Here is a 16,856-nt window from a genome sequence, read left to right as displayed (position 1 = left end):
TTGCTTCCAGACTTTTAGCTACAAGTCAACTTATTTAGCCTTTAAGACCAGAATGGCAAGTCTATACTCACTGTACAAAAGCATTAGCATACCAACTACCAGGTAAATGAAAATCCTGACCTAAACTAAGGACAAACCTCATCTTTGGTCTTTTTCTGTTCCCGGCTTAGAATTTCCTCCAAGTCAAAGAAAAGGACAGACACTTCTCCCAATTTGCCACACCTATTCCTTATTACCTGCCCTTATACCTAACTCAGATTCACATACCTTAAACTGTGAAGAGGTTCATGCTGTCTAGATTTCTCTTCATTCCTTTTTACAGATTTGACTTCAGTTCTGCTCTCTGCTACTGTCTTGTTCATCTCTTCCTCAGTACTATTCATTTTTCCTAACACTTGCATATGAAATTAAACTGCAGCAGAAATGAAATCACTGTATGCAGTCTTCACCTACACATCCTTCTTGCCATACCATGTTTGAAGGCTTCCTCAGCCTGCCTGAACAATCTGCAAAGAGCTTTCTGGGTTTTTCGTCTCAGTTTTTTAGCTTCATTTGATTTGATGGCTCTAATTTTTCCTTATTTCCCTGATAATCAGCTACACTAAATGCAAAAGAAGTCACTGACACCAGTTAGAAGTTTTGCTATTTGAACTGTTGGAAGTGTATAAAATCAACTCTTCCAATAGAACACAAAAGAAACTTGTATCAACTGCTCATAAAACAAAACTTTCAAAGTTCCTTTGCTCTTGGTTTGCTTATTTCTAACTAATAGAAATTCACTACCCAGTTATGTAGATGAGGGACAGGTAACAACAAAGACTGGAAAAAAAAGGCATGAAATGATCCCTATGGTAGAAACGTCTGTGGTACCCTTATTACTCATTCTATGCACCGAATCCCTTTCCCTCCCACCTCCCAAGAAACAAAAACAATTGATGAACAGAATTCAGTTAAAGGGAATCAAAAGGGTAGACCTTGTGGAGGCCTGCCGTCAAAGCCTAGCTGTGTCAGTTGCACAGGAAGACACCCCTTTTCTTCCTATTACAAGCAATCAACATAATGGAACATTATGATTAATATCAGGTAGTGTTAACAGCTTTAATTAAAGAAAAAATATGATTGCATAAAAGCCAAATGTCATAGTGCATAAATTTAGCACCAAATCATTTGCAATTTATGTAAATTGAAGAATTCTTTACCTGTTGCTTTCTTTCTGTTCCTTTAATCATCTCATTTTTCACAAGACAAATTTTGAGTTTTTAAAAATACTGTTGATAAATCAACTTAAACATTAGTAACGTCTGTCAGTATAAAAAGCAAAGTTTACCAGGCAAGCAAACAGGCAAACACTGTTCCTTAAAGGTTAGCACTTTGAGGAAGTTCTTTAAACTCTTTTCCCCTGAACTTCAGAGAATGGAACTGCTTCATGAATAGCCCTGATTTCAGCAACCAGCCAAACACGGTTATTTTCTGTTCGAACACAGTGTGTATCAAGCAGAAAAACATGCATGTCAGTTATCTGAGATAATAAAAGACAGTGAAAACACATTTCCATCAACTTTTCGCTTCAAACTTCAAAAGTCTTCGGTATAGCATTTAAAGTTGTAGAAAGAAACAACCTGAATGCTGCCCCTTTTAGTCTCTATCACAATGGATGGATTTAAACCAGCAGTACAAAGTAAATGTGTTCTGCACATTAGTAAAGACTACCCTCCTACTACAAAGAGTTTGGGGTGTTTAACTTTCATTGATTGCTCAAAATCTTGGCCTAAAAAGGTGTCTATTTTGTCTTTTATATACCTAGGGACAAATTCTCTCCTCAGTTACATGCATATGGCTCTCATTACAATCAAGAGCAGACAAGCACTTATCCAAGGACAAAATGTGGCTCTACGAGACTTTTCATTACTCAGATGTACACAGACACACACCAATCTTTGGAACTGGCATTATGCTTGTATGTGCCTTGAAAAAAACCCTTGTATTTCCAATTTAGCTCTTCCTTTTTTGCAAAAAAGGGAGAAAAACTCTTGCCAATATAAAAGGAGGTTTCTCCTCCTTTTGTCCATTTACAGTTCTTGTTTAAAGCCAACTTTGGAAACAAGACAATAAGAAAAATATGGCTTGAATCAAGAAAGTCTATGGCTAAAAATGAGATACCTTCCTCAAAGTTTATGAATGGAAGAAAGAGGAAATCCAAATAAATAAAAGTTGATTTGCTTACTTTGGTATTCATGTTCTGAGAGAACTCCAAAATAGTATCAACTCTTGTCCACGCATCAGGATGTTCTTTTAAATGAGTCAAGACTTCCTGTGCCATTCTTTGCTAAAATCAAGTTTAATAAAAAAAGTATTAGCATTAGATTACTTAAGAAATTATATACTCTCAGTGAAGACATTAATATATAACATATCTTTAAACCACTTATCCAAGAGTTACAAAACTCAATCAGGTGCAACAAGTCCCTTAAGTCTCCTTCTGTGTGACAGCTGAAGTGTTAACAACCAAACTCCAAAGAAGTATTGATGCAACAGTGCTTTACTTCCACTTTTCCATACTGAACAGTTTATCTAGAGCAGCAGTGAACACGTGAGAACTCCACACATTACAGGGAAAACATATTAGAGAATGAGGTTTTCTTCCCTTCAAGAAAGTCATCCACATATGATTGTATTCAAGGGCATCAAACCTTTCTAGTTCTACTGTAGGCATTCATATAAAGTGCCAGCTTTAAAGTGTACTGAATCATGCTGTGAAGTTGTTGATTTTCTTTTGAAGAGCCAGGGAGCAGAGCATTAGAGATCTTCAATCCCTACTTTTGAGGAATCCCTTGGTACATCTAACAGCTTACAAAACAGTAATAAAAACTGGCTGGGGGGAGGAGGAAGGGAGTTGGTCATGCTAATGGTTTGCTCTTCCTTGGGACTGACCTTACCAATTCTTGTGCTAGATTCAGTACAGTTTCAGTACCTTGCAAAACCTCATCTGAGGCAGTTACACACTGAAATAGTCGAGTTCATTTTAGCTATCCTTTCAAAAGCCTGCGTGCCCATAAGCATTTTTTAGGAGCCAAATGATAGCTCTTTTCAAAAATGCAGTGTGCTGACAAATCTTGCTGCAAATTGCATCATCTCCACCATCAGACACTGTCTTGCCAACAAGATGTACATTTCGCATCACAATCATCAAAACTTAGCTCATTCTTTCACTGCAGAGCCAATTCAATGGCATTACAAAGCAGTTAAAGCTTCACTTTAGCATTAACTTCAACAGAAATTACTACAGCTGTGCAGATTTCTAGCTTGCTACAAGAACATACTTGGGCTAATCACCAACTGATGTAAGAAAATAATGTTCTTCAGTAAGAAAGAAACCCCATCAAGACCCCAAATCTATATATTTATCATGCAAGAAACACAAATTGGGCATGGGATTTACCAGATAAAAATTAAAGGCTACAACAGTAAGGAGCAAGGATGTCTAAAATACCTGTACAACACTGGCATCCCTACTTCATACAATTGAGCCTATAGTTCCCTGCCTGACGCTGATCAGAAAGGAAATTCCTGTAGATTTGATATGGAGAAGTACCACACCAATATTCCTTTTAAGTCCCAAAGCTGTACAATCATATTCTCACAGTATGACATCAGAGCTCTACAATAAAATATATAAAGGGGAAAGAGTAACTATTACTTCCAGGTTCAGCCTGGGCGTGTTTTTATAGTGGCCTCCTTAGCGCTTCCAATACTGCTGACATATCACAGGATCAAGTTTCAACACCAACACCACACATACAGCTCAATATTCCTCTCCCAAGCACTGAAGAGTTTGCTGTCACAACCACTAACCCCTTTTCTGGACATCAAGTTCTGTAGTTTCTTAAAACCCATATAAACCAAACAGTAATGCAGAATCAAGATAGAAGCCTCACTGTTTTGTAGGTACCAAAAAAGGGTATCAAATAACAAATAATCCTTCTGGACACATAAAGATCTAACAGACCAGTAGAATTAAGAGCCTGGGATGAGCCCAGGTAAATACCTATGAGTTGTCTCAAGCCTGGTGCACTGAGGTGGGGTTGGGGAATATTTATTCTTTCCAGAGTCATACAACAAAAAAAAAAAAAAAGCCCCAAGAACAGAAAAAAAAATCAGCCAGAAGTCAGGACAGAAAAGAGCTTCTTCCTTGCCTAACCCAGATCAGCAGATAAAGGCTTTTGCAAGCAGAGAGAAGAATTAAGCAGAAGGAGGAGACAGGTGAATCTGAAGGCAAGTTCAACATGGGCCATCCAGGCCACATTCTAAACCTTTCTTACCCCAGCATACACTCATCTATTCCAGGCAAACTACTGTTAATCTCCCAATTTTAATACTTAGTTTCCTAAGCTTCCCTTATTCCTGTCACCCTTTAAGACATGATTTGAGCTGACAGGCTGCACAGAGAAGCATTGACTTCTGAACTCCTTGCAAGAGGTAAGAGCTCAGACTCACTGAAATACATCTCCACCTTTGAAAGCATACAATAGGAAACCAAACTTTCACTGAAGCAACACATGCACTTCAAAGAGGTTTCTCTCCTAATTCACTTTTGCCAGTTAAGTGCCACCTCTTGAATTTTTGCTTGTTACTACATTAGCCTTCTGAACACCAGAGACTAAACCCAGCTGTTTCAAGTGAAGAAACTTCTCACAGCACCAGAACAATGGCAATGTGATCACTGCGTTTAGTGGTAATCCTCTATTCTCCTCATAAACCTTCCCAACCTTTCAAACTCCATTCAAACCAAACAATACTTTAAGCACCACCTACTCTGTGTATCACAGAACAAGAACTCAGATGTTCATACTCTGAAGGCAAAAGCTACAAGCAGTTTTCTGTCACAGAATGATAGAATAGTTAGGGTTGGAAAAGTACCTTAAGATCATCTAGTTTCAGCTAGTAACTGTTTCAATTCAGGACACTCAAAATGCAAATACTTCAAGAAACAGCAAAGTATTTTTAAAAACCCATAGGAATTCACATTAAGTCTTACAAAAGCTTCTTTTAAGACACACAAAAAACAAGTATAAGCAAGTATATTACTGTTTATTCTAACAGCTGGAAGGAATAGAAAAGCATCAGCTACTTTGTCTCATTTTAATTCACTTATTGTTGTGCAAGAATATCTTAGGAAGAGATGCCCGACACTGAAACTCCCAATTTGTTAAGCACAAACAATTAACATTTGCCAGAACAGGACCTCTGCCAACACCCTTGTGGCAGTACTTGCTTTCAACATTTAAGTCTTATTTCCGAAGTAGTTCAAGAAATACATCAATCAAAGCAATACAAGATTCACTTTCAAGACAATATATGCAAGCCCACAAATGCACATTCTCCCAGTTTGAACTTAGACTTCACAATCTGTTCTAAGGCCAAAGAAAGAGTGCAAGAACAAACAATAATGGGGGTGGGAGAAGACACAAGAAAGAACAAACTCTTCTCTTAAATTGTGCATGACATGGTTCTTTGATTTTCATGGTTTTCTGATTCTATGATTCTAAGTACCAATACAGTAATAATGTCATTAACATTTTTTTTTTCAATACAACCCGTCAGTGAAGCCAACATTAAATCTATGGCTTCACAATCCCACCCACAATAATAAACTCCAGGTAAATCAGACCTTCCTCAAGAACTAAGTCAGAGAAGGCAAGCTGCAAGCAGAAGTGCCCTTACAAAATTTTACTTGGCAACACTTTTCAGCAGCAGGAGGCACGCTAAAAATGAATGCACACTAAACTAACATTGTTCCAAGTGCCATTCCAATGTTTACAACATTAGGCCTGCCTTTAAATCAGGGCATGTCAATTGACAGTGAGATTCCAGTCACTAGCAGAGTAAATTCACTAATATTACTGATTTTTATTGAATTCATTTTGCTCAACTGATTTTCTGTAAGGTTAAACACAGCCAAGAAACACAGGTTCTAGTTCCACATTACCTGCGCGCCTTCTCCATGGTACAAGCAGTTCACCACATTGTCCAAGAGGTTGATATCCAGTTTCTGGTTAAAATCCAGCAGCTGGCGAGCTGCATGGTCTGCTAACATTGTCATAATTGCTGGCATAGATTACTGCAAAATAAACAAAAAAACATTAAGAAATTATTATTCTATGTAGTTACAAAGCAAGTGCTTCAACTTCAGCATCTCATTTGAATGAGGCGAGCTATGTTAGCAGTATTGGACAGCACTGAACAAAACACTCCTTCAATTGCTAAATAATGAGTAGGACAAAGCCTTTCTCAAGAACTCACCCATCACTGCCCCAACTAAATTCACAGAATCAACTATGTTGGAAAAGACCATCAAGATCATCAAGACAGATCCAACCACTACTCCAGGACTGCCAAATTCTCAGGGTCTTCAGCAGGTATAGCACGTAAGACACACTAGTCTACCAGCTGCATTATCGGCAAGCTAAAACTGATTTCAAAGCAACTACAAACCCCTACCAGCCCCTAAACACATGTAAGCCACCAAGTTTGCTGGCACAAACACCTAATATCATTACAACCCAACACGCACATTTAGAAGATCAATTCTAAAGAGCTTTTCAACAATTGGTTATGGAAGTGAATATGACCTACATACACAGTAAGAAACTAGCCAGAGGACGTTTTTCAAATACTTGGGGGAAACAATAACTACACACAAGTAAAAAAAATAGCATTGAAACTAAGGCAGTTGACTGTTTGAAGGCACTTTGAGAGGATGAAGTAAGAGGACTGTGAAGTCAGCAGGTTACTCCACGCACCACGTTAGACCACTTGAAACTGCAATGGAATTCTACTGGAGCTTTCAGGCCCCATAAAATCAGCCACACATGCATTAACTCTTTGTCCTAGATACTACGGCCTCAATATTATGCAAAGGAAGTCAGGTGGGGTGCGTGTGTGATTGTGGGAGTGCATCTAAGATGCTTCCCCACTGGAGACTGGTACAGGGCAACTGTGAAAAGCCAGAAGCCAAAGAATTGTGGATGATAAGCTATACGCTACCCTTTTCACACCACATGCACCCCACCCCATGTTGGAAGCATCTGATCTAAGTTTATTGCCTTCTTCTCACAGTTACTGGCAATTGTAACACATATTCCTACCTTCCCCTCTACAGCGGCTCTCTGCCATTCACCCCCCTTTTCAGAATCTTCCATAAAGCTTCACTTGAGAATTAGCCAGAAGTCTGGACACTGCAAGAGCTTTACTGTAACTTTTCCAGGGATATGTGCATGCTCAGGAAGATACCATTTGAAACTTCCAGAAACACCCCCATGCTCCCAGCCAACCCCTTCAGAGTAAGCTGGAAGTCAGATTTGCTCTAACTAAATAACCTCATGTGCAAATAAGGATTCTTTTTATGCCTTGCATGTTTAAGTCATGCTCAAAAGTTAAGAGCAAGACAAACCTGTGCCTCAACCCAAGTAATTACTAATTAAGTGAAAATCCTACAGAAGCATACAGACAAGGAAAATCTTTTGGTTACAAATTCTTATTTGCAAGCAGCATCAAGGAACTTCATCTACTTCTATACAGAAAGACATTAACTTCAAAACCCAATCGTTTTAATTGTATTTTGAAGTAAACCACTCAGTATTACTACACTAATGTAATCACTTTGAGAGCTCAATCTCAACATCCAGTCAGCCATCTACCTGGGAAGACGGATGGAAATAAACATCAAGTAGAATAAATAAATCAAAACTAACACTCTGCATCTGTCCTTTCCCCACAGCCCCTGAAGTTTACAAAACCCAGTGTTAAGTACAGAAGCAAGAACCAAAACAAAGCAGCAGGGAAGACCTATTTAGTTCTTTTAACTTAAGAGGCCACTTGAAATCCCAGCTCATCTGGCAGAGGGGCAGAAAGCAGCACTACTAGAAGGGAGCTGCACCCATGAATAAGCTCTGAAGCTCAGCACAGTTAATTCTCCCACCAGACACGCCCCTTTTTGTTCACATCTGGCCTCTACCGGGAGCGGGGAAAGCGCTTTTCAAACTACAACAAGCCTCCTAAAGCGGTCGTTCCTCAGGTAGGGCCATTCATTTCTGATTTAAGCCTCTTTGGGTGGTTTTTAGGCCCTAAGAGCACAAACGAGGAGCCACGTGACGCAGAGAAGTTATTAACCACATGGAAGCAGAAAGGAAATGTTTTGAATAGGGCCCTCTGCCACTCCCAGCATTATCTTCAAAATGACCTACCTACTGGCAAACTGAAATACACAAATGGCGGCTTTGTGGTCAATACCAACTGCAATCAACTCTATTTCCGACTCCTCACACTGCACCCACATGAAGCTTCTCATCTTTGATTGACTACCCTCCTATACTTCGTTCCTCATCATGCCTGAACTTCAGAACAGGTTTAAACCTCGGTTCTAAGAACCACCCCTCATCAATTCTTCGATACTGTTGGGGAAATAGAAACAAAAAGTTGAATATCTTAACTACAACATAGCAAGAATCTGACATCTACCGAAGGTCAAAAGAACTGCATTTGCAGCACTGTTTACATAGTTATCCCAACTTCCAATGACCCTGGACCTTTAACACAACAGTTAAATTATGATATACTTGATATACTCATTAAGCATGTCGTGCACGGGAACAGCAGCATACATTTAAGCAGTGAGAAACGTTGAGTATTCACAGTGAACACTCAGAGCACCTTCAACCTTAAAGCTCACTGGGGGCAGCGATTAAAAGCAAACAAAACCCAAAAAAAGACAACCTGGGAGAGTCACTCAGCCCCATTCCTCAGCATGCAGTTCCTCTACTGAACGCAAGTGAATTACCGCCCCAAGACCCTCTTCCAACGAATTAGTTGCATCACTTCTGAATTCCTCCAGCTGCACCGCATGGAGGGGAGCACACCGCAGCCGCATTACACTTGAAACGCGCCCGCAATCGCAACGAGACGATCCCTCCCCTCCCCACTTCACACACACGTGAATGGACGAGATGCAATCACACCGCTCCACCAACATCCTCCCGACACCTCGGAGCATTCATTTTCGGGCACGGCCGCGCCCGAAATCACCTCCTCACCCCAGCGCCGAGGCCTTCCCCCGCTCCCGCCGCACGGCCGCGCCGCTGCCCGGCTCACGAAGGGGATGCGGGGCGGGGGGGAGCAGGCCCGGTGCGTTGGAGCAAGGCGCGGAGAGCGGGCGGGCCGGGGCCCTGCGGAGCGCGGCGGGCCGGCGGCGGCGCGGCCCCTCCCTCCCTTCTCTCCTCCTCTCCCTCCCTCCGCTCCAGCCCTGCGCTCTATACAGGGCCCCCCACGTGATCCAGGCGGACGTTTCAATACTGCTGCACAGACACACAAAAATATTTCTGGAAACTTCCACTCCTAATAATTTACAGATTATGTCCCTGCTTCGTGCCCGTACCCGAGCCCAACCCCCCCACCCGAGCCCGCTCCATCCCCGTCGGAAAGACGGGCAAAGCCCCCGCCGTGCGGCCCCGCTGCCGCCCTTCCCGCAGCATCAGCGCTCCGCTCGACCAGGCCGAGGATGCTCAGACCCCAAACCCCATTTTAAGCACACACACACACACCCCGCCCGCCTGCCCTCCTTAGGGGTTTCTCTCCTTCCACTTCGCGCCCTTCATACACACACGCGCGGCCGTACCCCTCCCGCTGCCCCTCACCTCCTCCCGAGCGCTCCCCTCATTGCCCCCCACCACGTTCCTCATCGCGGCAACCCCCCCCGACCATTCCCTGCAGCCTGAGCGCGGACTTACCTAGGTGTTTCTTACAGCCTCTTCCTTCAAAAAGTAGGAGTGGGTGAGGGAAGTTTCTAACCACACGCCAAAAAAAATAATTCGAAAATAAAAAAAGGCCACTAAAAATAACCCTTCCCCCCACTCCAAAAAAAGAACCACAGAAGGGGTGTGGGGGGGAAGACGAGCGCAGCCTCCTCCCTGCCGGCTATGGACGAGGAGCGCCACTCCTCCCCACACTACCCCTGCAAGAAGCGTGCCCTGGCCTGACTGCACTAAGCGCCCAGCACAAGCCCGCGGCCCCCGGGCGGGCGCTCCCCTCAGCGCCTTCCGCTCAGCTCCGGCGCTCGGCCGCCCGCGCTCCCGACAGACGGGCCGCGCTCCCCTCCTCTTGCTCGGGGAGGGGGGAGGAGAGGGGGGGGGAACTGGGGAGGGGAAGGGGGGTCGGCCTCCCGAGGCCGCTGGTAGGGCGGAGGGAACTTCTACCTTCCCGGCGGCCCTGGCTGCCCCAGTAGCGGCCCGGCGGGGCCCTGGCGCTGTCTCCCGCGTCGCTGGCTACTCAGGCCCGGGCCCGCGCGGCCGGGTCTGTCGGTGCTGCTGCTGCGGCTGCCGCCTTTCCCCGAGGCCCGGCGGAGCGCTCAGTTCAGCCCCATGCCCACCCCCCCCCGGGCTCGCACTAAACTTTGCCCCCTCAGCTGCGCCGGCGGCTCCCCCCCTACGAGCAGGTCACACGCACAGCGGCGGAGGCGGCGGTGGTAACAGGGACTGAGCGCGGCGCGTCTCCCCCTCCTAATGCCACAGGCTCGGAACCGGCTCAAACCGGTTCAGACTGGGAGATTCCATCTCGGTTTAGTTTTCAGCCCATGGCGCCGCGGAGCGTTTGGAAACCTCGAGCCTCCGCCCAGCTGGCGCTCCCATTGGTCCCGAGCCGTGCAGCCGCGCAAGCGGCCTCCACGCTCATTGGCTGGAGGGCCTGTCAATCACCTGCTGTCCTCGGAGGGGCGGAGGGAGCGAGCGGCCGCGGGGGGGGGTAAGATAGAGGGGATCCGCCCCCTCTCCAGCAGCGTTTTGTGCGCAGAGGGGGGGGCGGGGGGCGGGACTCTGATCGCTGATTGGTCAAGACGAGCTGTCACTCAAAAGGCGGACGCGCCTCCGGGTGGCAAACGGCGGGCGCAGGTGTCGCCGCGCTCTGATTGGCTGGCGGCTCGGCGTGACGCGCGTGTCTGAGCGCGGCTTTTGGGGCTGCTGAGGGGAGAGAGCGCGCGCGCGCGCGTGGGGGGGAGGGGCGGCGGTGGCCGTTGGGGGCGGAGGGCTCGTTGCTGATGGGAGTGGGGTGCTGGGGGTGTCCCTGATGGGGAGAAGGGCTTTACCTCAGCTCGGGCGGGCTCCGGGTGTCTCTCGGGCCGCGTCCCGGTGCCGCTGAGGTGCTGTGTCTGTGGGAGAGCAAGGATATGGGGAAGGGCTCTCACTGGGAGAGCCGTGTGGCGATGGCGGGCTCTGCGTTACCTCACGGGTCCTATCGCCTGGGTGTTCTTTGCAAGCTGGCTGGGTGGCAGAGCCCAGAGTGAATGCTGTCACATTGAGTGGCTGACTGGTTGATAGTGGTCTTCCTCAGGGCTCAGTACTGGGGCCAGTATTCTTTAATACCTTTATATTAAAAGGACCACGGAAATGATTGTTCCCCTGTACTTGGCACTGGTGAGGCTGTACCTCGAACCCTGTGTTCAGTTCTGGGCCCTTCACTACAAGAGAGACATTGAGGAGCTGGAGCAGGGCCAGAGAAGGGCAACGGGGCTGGTGCAGGGCCTGGAGCCCAAGTGTGATGGGGAACGGCTGAGGGACCTCGGGGGTTCTGTCTGGAGAAGGGAAGGCTCAGGGGGGACCTGATCGCTCCCTACAGCTGCCTGACAGGAGGATGGAGCCAGGAGGGGCTGGGCTCTGCTCCCAAGGGACAAGGGATGGGACAAGAGGAACCGGCCTCAAGCTGCACCAGGGCAGGTTTAGATGGAGCTGAGGAACAATTCCTTCCCCAAAGGGTGCTCAGGCATTGGAACAGGCTGCCCAGGGCAGGGCTGGAGTCACCGTCCCTGCAAGTGTTCACACACTGTGGAGACGAGGCCCTCAGTGCCATGGGTTAGTGGTGGCCTTGGCAGTGCTGGGGTAGTGGTTGAGCTTCATTTTAAAGGTCTTTTCCAACCCAGTTGATTCTCTGGAGCGGGGGCTACCAATGAGGTGGGTGATGAGCCCATGGATGGGCCCTGCTTTGGTGGCCTGAGGCCGGTGAGTGATTAAATCCTTGGCTGTAGATTGGGCTGTGTGAGCAGGAGGGGCATCAGTGAGGGATGGGTGCTGGCTTACCCCTTACACTGTCCTGTTTCCTCCACCAAGGCCTGCATGGGTTGGAAGGGTGGTGTATGCCCCATCCTCTATGTTGCCTGTATTCATGGGGTATCCAGCTTGCCGCAGCAGCTGTGTTCCTCAGGCTCTCACAGCTGCCTGCCAACCTGTGGTTCAGGTTGGTTTGCCTGCATATGAGAGAAACCTTGAGCTGTGCGAGGAGGAATGCCCATCTGCTGGATGTGAACAGGGGTGATCTCAGGGCATAGACTGGATTTTCAGTGGTGACAGAAACTCAGCAGGCTATGGCTGCATGTCTTGTTGCTACCTGAAAGAGTGGAAGAATGTGCTTGCCAACTTCCATATGGAAAAACCCTTATGCAGTGAAGGTACTCAGTACTTGTGTATGCATTTCTTGAGAATCTCATTCCCTCATTTTAAAAAATGATAACTGTAGACAACTTATTTATGACAATAATTTGTATGAGGGGGATCCTGGATGATCTTTAAGGTCTATTCCAACCCAAACCATTCTATGATGATGTTATAAAGTATTTAAATCACCTTCTAGGAAAAAGCTTTGCAGTTTTCATCCCCTAGTCTGAAGCAAAACTTCCTCTTTGATTAAGATTTTGGAACAGCAGAACGCTGTCAATGAAACTGGTTGTAGAAGTGATATTTTTCATCTTTAGAATGCCATGTCCTCTTGGTAATATCCAAAGGAATCTTGCAGAGTGAGGTTCATCTGTGCTATGCTCAGGTTTATAGGGGGGAAGCTTATACTTAAGCCCTTCTGCACAGTTTAAAAGGGAAAAAAATAGTGCTTTCTTGTTTAGACTTGACAAAGAAGTCTGTCCTTTCAGAAATGCTGAGGTTTGCTTGCAAAAGCTTTTTTACATTGCCCTAATCTCTGTTGTATACCTGGAAAAGCCAAACAGGCAGTTGTCTTTGAGAAACTGGGAAAACATTTGGGTTTGCTCTGGTGGGTTTTTGGGGAGTGGGTTGCTTGGGGCTTGTTTAGTTGTTGGCTTTTTATTTTCAGAATGGAAGTGTTACGAGCCATTAGCTATATGCTTGGGTTTAGCTTACATGTAACTCAGTGCAGCTGCAGACAAACAATAGCAAGCCAAGATAACAGGAACTGAAAAATCCCGAGAATTGTGAAAACTATGAGCCAGGGCAACCAAAATGTATAGAAAACCCAGTTCAAACGGGCTCATTCTTGAGGATTGAGCAGCTTGTGACCTCTGGCAAGGAATCAAGAAAGAGAACAAAGAAAGGTGAACCAGCGGACAGCAGAATGACCACCAAGGGTCTTGGAGACCGTCAGAGACCACAAGAAGACACTTGTGTGCCAGCACAAGGGAGAAGGACTCTGTGGTGATGAGGTCACAGAAATCTTTTACTATGTATAACTTTTCAGGAAAAAGAATAAGTATGTATGTTTAAACTGCATTATATTTATGCAGTCTCTTGGTGAGCTCAGAGAACACGACTGGAGGAGCAATCCCCTGTGTCCCCAGTGCTGAAATAAAGGAACTGTCTCTTCTTAACACTCAGTTATGTGTAGAGAGATTTCTTTATTGTTGTTTTGGGCAACAATAAGAGAAATCTTGAAATGTTTGAGGAGGAATGGTCATCTGTCAGATGTGAACAGGATGATCTCGCGGCAGAGACTGGCTTTTCAGTGGTGGCACAAACTCAGCAGGTTATTGTTGCATGTCTTGTTGCTACCTGAAGGAGTGGAAGAATGTTCATGCCATCTTCCATATGGAAAACCCTTATGCAGTGAAGGTACTCAGTACCTATGTATGCATTTTTTTCAAAACCATATCTCCTTATTTAAGAAAAAAAAAATACAGCTGTAGAAAACTTAAAGCTAATTTCTATGAGGAGGATACTGGATGATCTTTAAGGTCTCTTTCAACCCAAGCCATTCAATGTTGATATTCTAAAGTATTTAAATATCCTTCTAGGAACGAGTTCTGCAGTTTTCATCCTCTAGTCCGAAGCAAAACTTCCCCTTTGATTATGGACTTGGGACAACAGTACATGGTCAATGAAACTCATTACGGAAGTGATACTCTTGATCTGTAGAATGCCATGTCCTGTTGGTAGTATCCAAAGGAATTTTGCTTCATGACAGGGTGAGCTATGCCCAGGTGTATAGGAGGGAAGCTTGTTCTTTAACCCTTTTACACAGTTTAAAAGGAAAAAAACATAGTGCTTTCTTGTGTGTGTTCAGCTTGAGCCTTTACAAAGTAGTCTGTCCTTTCAGAATGCTGACTTTTGCTCACAAAGCCTTTTTACATTGTCCTAATCTCTGTTCCGGACTGTGAAAACTAACCATGGAGTTGTATTTGAGAAAGTGGGAAAATCCTTTGGGTTTGCTCTGACAGGTTTTGTGGGGGTAGGTTGTTTGGGGTTGTGAGTTAGTGGTTGTTTTGGGGTTTTTTTGGGAGGTGTGAAATGGAAGCACAGCAAAGATCTGGAATTACTAGTATTGATCTCTTGGAAAAGGTTTAACTTGTCCTTAGCAATCCTATAGACAACTCCAGCATGTTCAGTGGCGTATAGAGAAGTTAAAGTTTGTATTGATCTTGTTTGCCACACTACTTTGTTACACTGTGAACTTTAGCAACCTATAGAATAAAATGTCACTCACAGAAGTTAACAGGCTGGCTTAACAAAAACAAGCCCTTTGATTCCTGATCAGTGAGTTATTTAAAATAGAAGTTACAAAAATGAATTGGAAAATGGAAAAAAATTAAGTGGTGCTCCTATATCAACATGTTTAATTTCTTTATCCATTATGATTTTAAGTGGTTTGCCCTGGTAGTTTTCTGAGCTCCTGGCATGTGAAATATAAGCCTCTCAATTACTGTTTGTTTTTCATCTGAAGGCTGTAAGAAGCTTTTGGTCGAACCTGCTTGGATAAGTTCTCAAGGCTTAAAAATCTGTAGCAGAACTGAATGGAATGATTATAGAAAGAAATACTCTGCCATACATGCTTGGGACAGTAATGGGCAGGCTGGGGCACCTGTGAGACCTCATTTTGGAGAGAGAAAAGTAATCTCGGAAAGTGCTTTGGGATCTTTCTATAAGCTATAAATGCCGACATAAGGTTTCCAGTAACATTAGCATGATTATTGTTCAAGTTGTCTTAATCTTATTTTCTTTTACTTTTTTAATATCCTATAAAGTGTGTGTGTGTTAGCAAAGACCTTTCAGCATTTGTTTTCATAAGTTGAGGGATAATTACAGCACCAACTTAATAAAGCTTTTTCCTCAAGTTCTTCTACATGAATATTAGAAGTTTTATCAGAGAATGTTGTTAACCTTATCCTAACAACTGATTCTCTACAATTTACATGATATTCATTTAATTTTCGTTGCATTATAGATGATAGCTAGGTATATAACATTTCACTACCTGCTGGAAATACCTTAAAACTGACCTTTAAATAAAGCTTCATGCTTCTTTAAAAATCAATAGCTTCTACAAAAGAGTTTAAGTGGGAGTTGACTCTTTCAACCAAGAATCCATCAACAAGTGTATATTTACTGATGCTGGGAACTTGCTCTGTCGTGTTAAATGAGCTCGAAAATACTGTCTGAACGTATGACATGGCAAAGTATGTGCAGTAGTTCAGAACTGAACTGAAGAAGGATCCCCTCTCAGAAGGTTACTTTTCCCCAGTGCATTTGTTTTTTTAGCTGAGGCTGGTTTTGAGATCACAGTCCAAAAAAGGAGGACATTTTACAGAATTAATACTAGATATAGAGCGGTGGTGTGATGTGTTTCCTATTTAAACAGGCATTTCCTCACTGGTAGAGAGTCACCACAGAGAAAGCTTGTCAGAACTAAATCAATAAATCAAAGTTTAGCCTGGAAACACCAGGCTCCTTTTACGTAGGAAAGTTAGATTCAGTGTAGTTGCCTTCCCTAATGCTGATACTGTAGGACATGGGGCATGATCATGGAGAAAATCTCAACTGGTGTAAGTGAAGGTCACTGCTAAATTACCGTTGGTGTGAGGTTTGTATCCTAGCAGGAAGATTTTCAGCAGTCAGGGACTGTGCTGTTGCTGCTAAATCACAGAAAGGAAACTTAGTTGTATGTTTCTGAAGTCTTTCTCTTAGCTTTCTGCTTTACAGATAGTGTGGGTTCAGCCGTGAAACTGCCGGATTATGCTCAAAACCTGTATTTTTTCCATACGATTTTTTTTAATCCATTCCTTCTGTGAAATGTAACAATTTAACGTTAGGCTTCCGTAGTGATCCCTAAAAGGTTTCTAGTAGTATGCAAATCAGAACATACTTTGATACATAAACTATAATTACATGTACTTACACTATTCTGATAACTATGGTTCTCCACTGCTTTACAAGTTCCAGAAGTGCTGTGGGGATTCCAATTCTTCAAACTTCATTTTGTGGCTTTGCGTTACGTGGTTTTGTTACGTACAATTCTGGGATGGCCAGGGAAACAACACTGCTATCCAAATACACACTTATGTTTCAGCAGAAGCTGAGGAGATGCAAGACCATCTGATACCAAATTTAGGTCCTGTGTGATATATTGCTGGGGACAGAGCTGTGCCACTGATACAGTCACAGGTCAGCTGGAGAGGTGAGGGCAGGAGGAGGTGTGACTGAGAGCTGTGTATCATCTGGGCTTGCCTCAGTTCAAGAAGGTGTTTGTAGAAGCTGTGACCCATGTTTGTGTGATGTCTCTGTAGTCTGTAAGTTCACAAG

At 44.4% G+C, this 16,856-nt stretch overlaps 1 protein-coding gene across 2 annotated transcripts in view; it reads right to left on the bottom strand.

Annotated features, from left to right (window-relative positions):
* Positions 1-10,612, bottom strand: part of XPO1 (exportin 1) — a 40,432-nt gene extending 29,820 nt beyond the window's left edge. Inside the window, exons 1-4 of one of the 2 annotated variants that reach the window (XM_080615162.1) lie at positions 10,498-10,612; positions 9,783-9,806; positions 5,987-6,118; positions 2,225-2,326 (exon numbers count right to left, since the gene is read on the bottom strand). In XM_080615162.1, coding sequence (XP_080471288.1) covers positions 2,225-2,326; positions 5,987-6,112 — 228 coding nt within the window. In that variant the 5' untranslated portion in view covers positions 6,113-6,118; positions 9,783-9,806; positions 10,498-10,612. Of the gene's footprint in view, positions 1-2,224; positions 2,327-5,986; positions 6,119-9,782; positions 9,839-10,497 lie in introns of both variants that reach the window. The other variant, XM_080615163.1, reaches the window with a different exon arrangement.
* Between the last annotated feature and the right edge of the window lie 6,244 nt (positions 10,613-16,856).

This window comes from Psittacula echo (genome assembly GCF_963264785.1).
Source record: "Psittacula echo genome assembly, chromosome: 4".
In the NCBI taxonomy this organism is placed as follows: domain Eukaryota; kingdom Metazoa; phylum Chordata; class Aves; order Psittaciformes; family Psittacidae; genus Psittacula; species Psittacula echo.
The sequence above is the reverse complement of the archived record's forward strand: the minus strand, read 5'-3'. Positions and strand labels throughout refer to the sequence as shown.